This window comes from Amblyomma americanum, chromosome 3, assembly GCF_052857255.1.
Source record: "Amblyomma americanum isolate KBUSLIRL-KWMA chromosome 3, ASM5285725v1, whole genome shotgun sequence".
Taxonomy (NCBI): Eukaryota; Metazoa; Arthropoda; class Arachnida; order Ixodida; family Ixodidae; genus Amblyomma; species Amblyomma americanum.
This window is the reverse complement of record NC_135499.1, coordinates 218321430-218332839: the sequence shown is the minus strand read 5'-3', so window position 1 is coordinate 218332839 and position 11410 is coordinate 218321430. Positions and strand designations below refer to the sequence as shown.

The following is an 11410-nucleotide window of genomic DNA, read 5'->3' as shown; positions in this document are numbered from 1 at the left end:
GTAGCTTAAGCGGCGTCCAATTTATTTGTATGCTTTCTCGGTGGCAGCTTACCGACATAGGCCGCCATCGTGTTTCCGTTCGCATAAACGTTCTAATGCTAACGCTTTGAAAGTTATGTAGAAGGGTGGTACTGCATACCAGCAGGCTGTGATTGGCTGTGACTGTTACTTTTCGGCAATCAGGCCCACTCAAACTGTGCACGGGCGGTGCCTGAAAAACAAAACGCGTGCACCTGTGTGTCGTGCAGTTCGACGACGTCTTGCCATGGCAGTATAGCGTACATGCTCGTACAGGATGCTCAGTTAGCATTTCTGGTTTCGTGTGGTATGGAGCTCGCATAGACCTCATGTGGCGCAGAGCCATAGTCAGGCTTGCCAATCACTTCCAGGGGGCAAGGACTGGGCGCTACCCAGACTGTGCCCAGTGTGGTGGTGTGGCTCAGATAGGCGCAGAGTCGTAGTCAGGCTTGCCAATCACTTCCAGAGGGCAAGGACTGGGCGCTACCGAGACTGTGCCCAGTTGTGGTGGTGTGGCTCAGATAGGCGCAGAGTCGTAGTCAGGCTTGCCAATCACTTCCAGAGGGCAAGGACTGGGCGCTACCCAGACTGTGCCCAGTGTGGTGGTGTGGCGCAGATAGGCGCAGAGTCGTAGTCAGGCTTGCCAATCACTTCCAGGGGGCAAGGACTGGGCGCTACCCAGACTGGGCCCAGTCTGGTGGTGTGGCTCAGATAGGCCCAGTCCGAAACGAGCCCTTAGGTTAATGTCCTCACTGGGTGGGACGTGGGAGGGGACTGCCATTTCTTGACTCGGAAGAGGATTGAAAGTGAGAAAAGTTATTATTTTTTAGTGCGTCGAGCGGCGTCATGTTAATATGGGCTGGACGGTAAAGGGGACGGGAGAAGCTTGTATAACATGCGCCAGAGACTGTTAGGGACATTTTTACCGAAGAGATAGCATGGGATGTCAGCGGTTGGTGACCCCAAGGAGCCAGCAAGCCAGCCGTTAGGAGAGCAGGGGCTGTGTACGCGACGGAAGCATGGGGGTCTGTTACAGAACACGACAACGAGGGTTTTAAAGAGTTAGGGGGTAGGGTTAAACGCCTATTTCAGGGAATGTCCCACGATTATAGCTGGACACGTGGCTTAGCCCAACTCGGGCGCATTGTCCGTCTCTCGAACAGGCTCATTCGCTTGCTGAGCTTATCAGTACGTATACGACCGCGAACGCTGGCGCGCACCATTTCGTGAGGAGTCGCCGGCTGTCGGTACCGCGTAAACCTTCTAAAAACAGGCTTGGCTGCTCATTGGCGAGTCGCGAAGGGCTGCCTGCGCAGGACGAGCGCGTCCTCGGCGCACCGCTGCCGCACGTGCGCGGCCGCACGCGCTTGTCGCGTGCTGCAAAAGCGGGGCGGCCGCTATCTCTGTCGATTGCCCGCACTTGGGTGCCTTCGAGCGGCCAAGCAAGGGCCCCTTTCGACGCGAGCACCTCTGCCGCCACCGATAGCGACGGTGCCCCTCGCAGGTCGACCTCTTCTTCGCCCTCGCATTCACGTCCCGTACCCCTCTCCGCACGGCTCTGTTTGCACTGCGTTCACGACATGTGCGACTGCCGTGTTGCTATTGTATAAGAATGCTGCCACTAACCCTCAGCTACTATCACATCAGAGGTCGACAATAACTCGACAGCGGCAGGTATATATATCCGTCAAAGAGTATTGCGGAAAAAAAAAAAAACCGGGGGCGGGGAGAGAGGTGAGGGGGGAATGAAAAGATTTCGGTGATCAACATGTGCGCGAAGTATGTTTCCTCTCGTGTTGTTTGAAGAGAGCCGCATACGGAAGTACTTCAAAACAAGGTTATTTATTACACGGTACGTTATAATACCTCGTTTTCCGTTCGAGGTATACTATTAGGAGCACTCGGTGGGATGCAGACGAGGGAAGCCTGGCAAGTGTTCGCTCGGACCTTGGCTGCAGCAAACGCACCGGACAGCAATCACAAGGGGCTTGCGCCACGACTCTGGTGATCAGAATATGCAGTTGTGGGTGTCCACCATATACCTGCCGCGGTGACTCAGTGTTTAGGGCGCTCGGCTACTGATCCGGTGTACCCGGGTTCGAACACGACCGCGCGGCAGCCGCGTTTCGATAGAGGCGAAAGGCTAAGGCGCCCGTGTGCTGTGCGATGTCAGTGCACGTTAAAGAACGCCAGGTGGTCGAAAGTATAACGGAGGCCTCCACTACGGCAACCTTTCTTCCTTTCTCCTTTCAGTTCCTCCTTTATCCCTTCTCTTACTGCGCAGTTCAGGGGTGTGTTCGATGAGATGTGAGGACAGATACTGCGCCATTTCCTTTCCCTAACAACCAACTTGTTTTTGTTTTGTATCTGTCATTCCTTGGTTCTATAGCGAGCTTTTATTCATCGGTAATCCTAGAGCGAGGCATAACGAGGCAGAGCGAAGACTTGCGGGGCGTTACCGTTCGAATCCTTTTTACCGTTGTTGTTTGCCAGTGCAGACATGACACATACCCAGGAGGGGGGACTAGCTATAGGGTTTATTGAGGAACGGCAGAGAGAATGACTTCTTTCACGTCTTTCTTTCCACTGCTTCAGTGGAGAAATGCGAAAACATGGCGTTTGTTGCTGCTGTGTTTGACTACTACATCACTCGGGAAATTTCCGGTTACGACATACTACGACAGTTCGTCATATTCGGTCTTGTTCGTTGTATGCGATTTTTGTTACCGACGCTTCATTATATCCGGTCTTGTTCGTTATTTTAGATTTTATTTGCGACATACTACGACACTTCGTTATATCAGGTATTGTTCGTTATACCCGATTTTATGTTACGTCATACTACGACGCATGGTTACGTCCGGTATTGTTCGTTATATTCGATTTTTGATTGCGACATACTATGACACATTGTTATATACGGTGTTTTTTAGCCCTAGTTACGACATACTACACCCTCTCCTATTTTGTACTTCATTATCACAATTATTATACGACGTAACACGTCACGTGACTTTTGGTACCACGATCTGCGGACACGTTGTGCGGACACTTCCCGCGGACGCCTTTTCCGCTGCATGAGGCATATAATTATTTCGCATTAATAACAAAAAAACAAGAAACTCGGCGCTATTGCACGCCGTCGTGGTGGTCAACCCCGTCCTAGGAAGGCTAGAAATATTTCTGTTAGAACGCAAGTTGCGATCGTTTTCAGCAGGCGCAGTATTCCAACAGGGCTGTCAGGACCTGCAGAACGATGATGATTATGGTGTTTTGTTTTTTTCTATGGTGCAAAGGCCTTTGTGACCAAAGACCCCATGGCACGATGTTTTTTCGTCTACTCAAGGCGGGATCAAGGACCCGTTTTCCAAGAATTTCACCCCAAAGGAGCCCGAGCACCCAGCCAAGGAAAGCTTGTATCCATTGTATCATTGGCGGGCACCCGGCGGCACAGGGGTCGAACCCCGTACTTCCCGCATGCGACGCGGATGCTCAAACGACACACGCTCTCCACCCTGTAGGAAACGGCTGCGTTAATAAAGATAGATTACATTACATTACAAGACAAAACATTACAACGGAGCCGGCGAAGGTTCACCGATATGCTTCGCATAAAGATTGTCAAGACAGTTCTTTCTGAACGGAACCCGACTACGGAACTTGACCTTAGCCAGACTGTGACGCCTGTCTTCTGCAGCAAACAAGATTACTCCGTTAGACGTCGAGGAACGCGGGCACTAAATACCTGTCCAGTAAATTCCTCGCCTCCGTCGTCCTTGCGTGGCAAATAAATTGGCTTTTCTGAGCGGCGGCCCGTTCTCCGAGCTGGCCGGAAGCGCCAGTGATACCCCCTTCCGTGCACGAATCCACATCCTCTCCGGGCTCGGCGAAGCGCCAAGAGTTTACAATAGCCGGACGTCTTTTGTCTCTGCACTCAGGTATATACACTTCGTTCTTCGCCGTACGTAGTGCGTAGTCCCTTCTTGTTGAAATTCGCAACGTGGCAGCGCGAAGGGACGGCCGCTTACGTCCACGACCTCGGTACGTCGCTGATTCTCTCTACCCGCACATCCAGGAGACTGGAGCATTTCTTTTAGCAGTTGACCGAGGTAGGCCGTGAAACTGACTTTGTTCTCTGTTTCGTATATTACAGTTGTGCCCCGCTAATATGACATGACCCCAGTTAATACGGACGACTCGAATTATGGAAAGTTTTTCTGGGGACCAAACTTCTTCATTGTATTTACGCCTCGTTAATATGGAAACTCGCTGCCCAGACAATGGACAGGATGCAAAGATCCTTTTGAGACGTATTTTTGTCGCGTTAATATGGACAACAATAAGAACAAAACCTCAGTTGCCCAAACCAGATCTTTCCTTTCCTGCATTCTGATTGCAAGACGCTAGTGGAACGTAGCGTAAAATTGCAAATGCTTGAGTGATTTCTTTTTTCTAGAGGCTTCAGGCTTTACAGTATCAAGGTGCCTGCTCATGCGCCTTTCCATTTGCCTTTATTGCATCAGAAGAAAACTCTCTCTGCCACTTGTGCGACGTTGAAAGTCGTATTCACCAGCGGTATGCCAACTGAGTACCTATATGTACTACGTGTCGGATCGTGCTATGTGAACAGTCGAATAGCTGAGATGCGTCATCAAGCCATTGGGCTTCATCACGTGTATCATAGATTACTATGCGCTCAGAACTGCACAACATTGTTTTAAAGATAATGGCGACTACAGGATGATGCACTTGAACCTCCAAAGGTTTCGTCTCATTTACTCTGCAGCGCCCATCACTATGCACATAAGCAGACCTAGCTAGCTGGACTCTAAATATTCTTCTTGTGCATTTTTTTTTCATGATTCGTTATTATGGACGACCCACTTTACGGACGGTTCAGTGATGGACAGTTGATTATATCCATATTAACGAGGCGCAATTGTACAGAGAAAACTTTTTCGCGCTCCAAGCTGGTTGCTCCAAAGCGCGTTTTGCGTCACGAACCACGTCACAAATCAAATTATAAAGGCTAACGACAATCACGTGCGCCCACCGATGTTAGTGCAATGACCAAGTGCGTCACTGCAGCTGCTCACTGTCCGCAGTGAGCAGCTCCAGTGTAGTATTTCTCGTTTCGGGTGAGAGGCGTGAGGAGACGTTTCCGCGTGTACGACATTGAGCTGCATATTTATTTGGCCAGGCGTAGCAGCAATCTGTCAGAACGCACTGTATAATAATAATATTAATAATTGGTTTTTGGGGAAAGGAAATGGCGCAGTATCTGTCTCGTATATCGTTGGACACCTGAACCGCGCCGTAAGGGAAGGGATAAAGGTGGGAGTGAAAGAAGAAAGGAAGAGAGAGGTGCCGTAGTGGAGGGCTCCGGAATAATTTCGACCAACTGGAGATCTTTAACGTGCACTGACATCGCACGTTAAAGATCCCCAGGTGGTCGAAATTATTCCGGAGCCCTCCACTACGGCACCTCCTTCTTCCCTTTCCCCCTTCTCTCAGTCCCTCCTTTATCCCTTCCCTTACGGTGCGGTTCAGGTGTCCGCCGATATATCAGACAGATACTGTGCCATTTCCTGTCCCCAAAAACCAATTATTATTATTATTATTATTATTATTATTATTATTATTATTATTATTGCTGCTACGCCTGGCAAAATAAATATGCAGCTCAATATCGTACACGCGGGAACGTCTTCCTCACGCCTCTCACCCGAAACGAGAAATACTACACTGGAGCTGCTCACTGCGGACAGTGAGCAGCTGCAGTGACGCACTTGGTCATTTGCACTAACATCGGTGGGCGCACGTGATTGTCGTTAGCCTTTATAATTTGATTTGTGACGTGGTTCGTGACGCAAACCTCGCGACCCCATTGGGTCACTCCCAGTGACAGCTGGGGGGCGTTGTTTCGGCGAGAGGCCCGAGCGGGAAATGAACGGGGGAGACCGCCACCGACTCGGGCAGCAGAAAGGTGCGTAGATTTCGCCTCCCGGGTGCCTCGGCCTTTGCCGGGGGACCAAGAGCGCGGGTGGCGTAACCTTGCGCACCTAGTATGTACGCTTGAGTCCAGGCCCGAGCCTCCGGAGTTCCGTTGCCCGCCTGTGCGGCGCTCACGCGCCCCGGATTCGGGAGGGCCTGATTTGGTTGGTTCTCCGTCATCACCGGCCACTGCCGGTGACGACGCGCGATGAGCCATCGACGTGCGACCTGCGTCGTCAAGATGTGCTCCGCGCATTCCCCATCCTCCCTCGTGTTGTGTCGCGCGCGATTTAACCCTCTGGTTGGCCGTTAGGCTTGCGATCGCCCTTGGCTGTGCCGTCACGCGCGTATGTTGTCTTTGCTGTGCGCGCGCGGCTCCGCGGGCCCGCTTTCGGGTGCGGCGGCTGGGCTATGGGTTGTACTGAGGTCTGGGGATCAGTGCAGTGTTGTGTAATGCAGCTTCCTGTGTAATAAACACTTGTGCTCTATAATAACCGCGCCTTCCTTCCTTCGGAGCGAGAGCGCAGGCGCGCGGCGAACGCTGGCTATGCCCTCATCCTGCTCTGGCCCGAACCCGCGATATGTGGGCGAAGTGCCACTCAATTAACACTTCGGCACGGGTTCGTAACCAACCTCACAACAGGAAGCATCATGAACATTAGAAGACGAACAGAACGCAGAGCGGACGGAACTGGCACTCCTTGGCATTGCAGGGCTTTCTTGTCCTCTTTAATAATACTTTACTAGATGAACTGACAAGCAAATAACAAGTCCAGCAGTGCGTGCCGCGGAGGGTCACTTAGCTGAGATCTCTAAAAATAGACGGAAAAGCGGGCCCGGAAGATGATGTGTATAACTTATTATCTTCCATTAACAATCCTTTTCTTTCTTTCACCATGGATCCAGGTAAGTAGAAATGTGTAAAGATCCAAAAGAATTTTTCTTAGGAAGGCAACGGAGGTCCGCTGTTAGGAGGTGGTCACACTGCCTCTTTGAATAGTCCCACGCTTCCGAGGGCTTCGCAAAGATTTAGCGATATTTTTGTGCGAGATCACCGTGACGAAGTGCGCATGTATAATTAGGGGGCCCCAGTTAGCGTGCTTGCAACGTTTTATCATTATAGTTTTAATTTTTCTATTTCGGCATACGCATTTCATAGGACACTTCTCCACGTCGTGAGCTATTTCGTATAGGATTACATCATTTCTGTTCTACTGAGTTAATCCAATGGGCGTGTTCATTCCCCGGCTGCAGAGCACTTTCATTTGCAACGCTGGTTCTTCCACAGAGTTTAATGGTGCTGTGGTTTAGCGCCAAATCAACCGTCACAAGGCTCTTTCCTAGGAAAGAACTTATCATAATCGTGTCCAAAAAAAGGAGCCTTCTCAGATGATATTTGTTTGCAGTTGGCCGATCGGGCACTCATGATATTTGAGCCACGCTCGTATCGTGTTGACCAGGAGCCAAGCCGCTCTCTTCAGATTTTTCTTGGATAGCGTATCGTAGCCGTTCGTCAGAACAGACGGGCGTATACTCTCGTTTCCCCATTTCCGTGCAGCATTATTGAAGCGACAGCAGCGCCGTGTCTCGATACTAACGTACCCCAAGTTCTTGAGCTCTCGGCTGGTAACCACGGAGTGATTCGTGCATATTGATAACCCTGCGGAACTGCCGCTAAAGCCTATCTTCTCGTTTTGAGAAAAAGAAAAGAGTACAATAGGTGGCTGAAACAAAGGTTGCCGGCGCAGCAACAATGTTTACTGCTGTTCCGATGACATTGGTGAGCGTGTCGCCCTCGCTTTCTGTCCTTTAGTCCTCGTGCTCTTCGCTGCTGTATCAGCCACGAGTCCATTGTCCGATATCCGGTTTCCTGTTTAGTTTGACCGTAAGGCTACAGACTCCATGCGCTGTGCGGAACCTCTTCTAAAACTGCTTGCGCAGCTGCGTGCGCGCATGCTGGCGCGCTCGTCGTCGTGAGAGCAGAAGCGTGTAATCTGACGGGAAGTGTGCTTCTTTTCTCCGCCGCAGGCGCGCCCCCGTCCGCATGTGCACGCCGCGCCGCAGAGGATGCTGAGCCTCCCGGAGCGAAGGAATAGCAGCGGCGGCAGCGCCACGGCCATGAAGCGCTGCCAGACGTTCTGCATGCGCGTGAGCATGCTCATCGCGCTCGTGGCCGTGCTACTGGGTGCCATGTGCCTCATCATGCTGCGCTTTCCTGAGAAGGACGTGCACATGGCCTCCACCGACATGCGGCTCGTCGAGGCCGTCTCCAATGTCTGGTGCGGTGGCCAGGAATTCGTGTCCGCGCACCCGTTCAGCGTCTACCGGGTCAATGACCTGCCTCCCACTGTGCCCGCCAACCATATCCACCACTCCATCGAGCTGTCGGCCAGTGTGTCCTCCGGGAAGTTCCACTACCTGCGCTACTATCTGCTGCCGGGTTCCAACGTGACGGCCGACGTCGTGGCCGACGGACCCGGAGGCACGGTGCACGCCGTCCGAGGCGAGGAGGAGCTGCAGAGGTGCATCCGCACGCTCCAGGAGACAGCAGATGACGAAGACCTGGGAAGTTCTGAGGAAGACGACGACGACGACGACTTGCCGAGGCGCCTCCCAGCCTTCTATCGTTGGGCCATAAAGTCCAAGCGCGTGCATCCTTCGGAGACGCTGGAAGCTGCCCGTTTGAGTTTCAGGGCTACTGCGGCCGACCTCTACTATGTGCTTCTAGTGAACGAAAACCGCTCTTCTTCATCCGTGGTCAACTTTGCCATCCGCGTCGACCTGAACCGCACCGTGTTCGGTGTCAGCCCCCAAGATGTGGTGTGCCTGGAGCAGACTCACTGTGTGTACCATGTTCATTTCGGCGCTGAGGACAGACTCATTCTGCACGTACCGCGAGAAAGGGACGCCGGAAACGCCGTATTCACCATAACCACGTCGTGCCGGCCACGTGTGTTTTTCTACGCACTCCTGTTCATCCTCATCCCCATCCTGTTCCTTGTGTTCTTGGGTGCCGTCATAAGGGCCTTCAGCTACCTCGCCAACTCATCTGCGGAGGAGGGCAAGTACCTGCGGTTCCGACTCTTCGGCGAGGACGAGCGGACCCGTCGACGCCGCAGGAGGCTCGACGAGCTGGTGGCTTCGCAAGGCCGGGAGGTGCAGGAGTGCGTTGCTGTCAGCAGTGGCGTCGCGGTGTCTGCAGACCCCGCCGCCGAACACTTCCTCGTGTACCACGTCCCGGGCTTGGACCCACCGCCCCGGACGCCACCGCCTTGCTACGCGTCTCTGCGACAGCAGCAACAGCAGCCGCCGGTGCCCGAGGGCGAATCTCTGCTCGGTGACGTTGCGCCTCCCATCATTGACGCGACGCCCATCCAGCCTCCGCGCTACTCCGAGATACTCCGGCAAGAGAACGCTGCAGAACTGCTCGCGCCCTTGGAACCCACCCCTGTAGCCGAGAGGACTGCCCGTGACAGCGGCTCCGGAGCCCTGGCTGCTCCGCCCATACAGCCGACGGGGCCGGCTGTTTAGTCATGCTCGTGCCTAGCACCTGTGAGAGCAGCCACCAAAGACGTACTACCAGAGCACACCACAGAAGTCGTCCGCAGAGCAGGACGCATTCGATGTTCGTGACTGATGCTCACCGTGTCGAGCCGCGCTAGCTCAAGCCACGCTCCATAAGGAACCTTAGAAACTGCCTTGTTCCTTTTCACTTACACGTTTGAAGCTGTGCTAAAAGGACATGCCCGTGTATGTGCGTGTGTGTGTGTGGGAGCGTGCGCGTTTACATACGGCGAACTATGCGGCTAAATCCCTGGGGCGCCGTAAAGACGCCCTTGTGAGCTCGCGCAAAGCTGAACTACTTGACTGCCGCGTAAACCTGAGCGCTACCTGCGTTGTCACCGAGAGAATTGTGTTGGCATGTTATTATGTCTTAATTTTCATGAGCGCACATTTTTCCATGTTTCACCTCATCAGGTGAACCCGCTTATACCTGCATGTTGGTTTCAAAGCGAATGATTGTTTGAGTGTTTAGAGAGAGATATCAGGTGAACTTAATTTTTTGATTTGGTGCAGCCCACGGTTATCTTCCTTAGTCCAGGATTCTAGCAGCCTTGGCGCCGAAAGGCGAATGTGTATAGTGTGACTGCACGTCGATGGTGCGTCTGTGAATGTATGAGGAACGCCGCATATTGTCTACCTGAGCTATCATGAAGTTCGTTGCCTTCTTCCCCGAAATGTATTCTCGTTAATGAAAGTAAGCCTTTTGTGAAAGTCTGTGAAAGGATTGTTTTCGATGCTCGAACCGGCTCTGTAGAGAGCGACACTTATCATTCCTTCGTATGCTGCGTACGCAGCAAATAAGTAGAATATGCCGCATGCAACATGTAAATCATAAGTGGTCCGGTTTAGAAAGCGGCCCGCTCACTTGTAACATTTCGCACGTGCATTATGTCACGACTATGTTTGCAAATGGCTCAGATAATAAGAAGACAGTGGAACCGATAAAAATACAGACGCATAAATGCTGTTTAAATTATACCCACAGCTTTCGACCGCCATCAGCCTGTCATCAGAGTCGGTGGTTTTTAGTGCACCACAAGGGAAGCATGTCTGAGTTCGGCTTTAATTGTGGCAAAAGTGTGCCAGACACATCCGGTTGAACATCGTGCCGCGGCATCAATGTCAGAGCTAGAGTTTCTTTTTTTTTTTTAGGAGGGTGTCGCAGTCACCGCAACTCTGCAACTATAAAAGAATGTTAACGAACGAATCGCTAAAACGCTAAAAGCCCTTGCGTTGGCGCGCTCGTGCGCGCAGTGCGCCTGGTTGCCGATGCTGTCGCCCGCGAAACCTTGTTTGCAGCTCGAAGAGGGAGGGAGCCATCGGGACGGAACGCCAAAGCACGTGCAGTTCAGCGCGCTCCCGCACAAGTGTACGATGACAGCGCAGCATTTATAATAAAGTGCAAAGTCAGGTCTCTGCGCAGTTCTCTCTCTCTTTTCGCGCACCCACTCGGTGAGCGGAGGCAGTGGAACTGTACGTATGCCAGAAGCACGTGCGGACCGCCTCCCCCCCCCCCCCCGCGTTGTGCCGTGCGCATCAGTCTTGGCACAAGCATTTTCTCCTCGCAGCACATTCCATTCTTTCGCCGTTGGACTGCTTGGGAGAGCGCAGGCATCAGTGGCAGAGCGACACAAGGCGGTTGACAAAGAACACGCATTGTTACGCTCAATGCGGAAGATTTTTTTTTTTGTTTTACGCTTGACAAGGAGGGGGTTAATTACGCGCTTGTGCTTCTTAAAACTAAAACTCAAAGTGGAAACGGAAACAGAGAGTTGCAGGTGTCTTCCAGAATAGTAACCGTATGTCTGTCGCACTGTATGGTCTGGGAAGATCG

General features: G+C 52.3%; 1 protein-coding gene across 1 annotated transcript in view; it reads left to right on the top strand.

Annotated features, from left to right (window-relative positions):
- LOC144126097 (uncharacterized) overlaps window positions 1-10994 on the top strand; it is a 57627-nt gene extending 46633 nt beyond the window's left edge. Inside the window, exon 2 of the mRNA XM_077660026.1 lies at window positions 8041-10994. Coding sequence (XP_077516152.1) covers window positions 8080-9543 — 1464 coding nt within the window. The 5' untranslated portion in view covers window positions 8041-8079 and the 3' untranslated portion in view covers window positions 9544-10994. The remainder of the gene's footprint in view (window positions 1-8040) is intronic.
- Window positions 10995-11410: the final 416 nt, after the last annotated feature.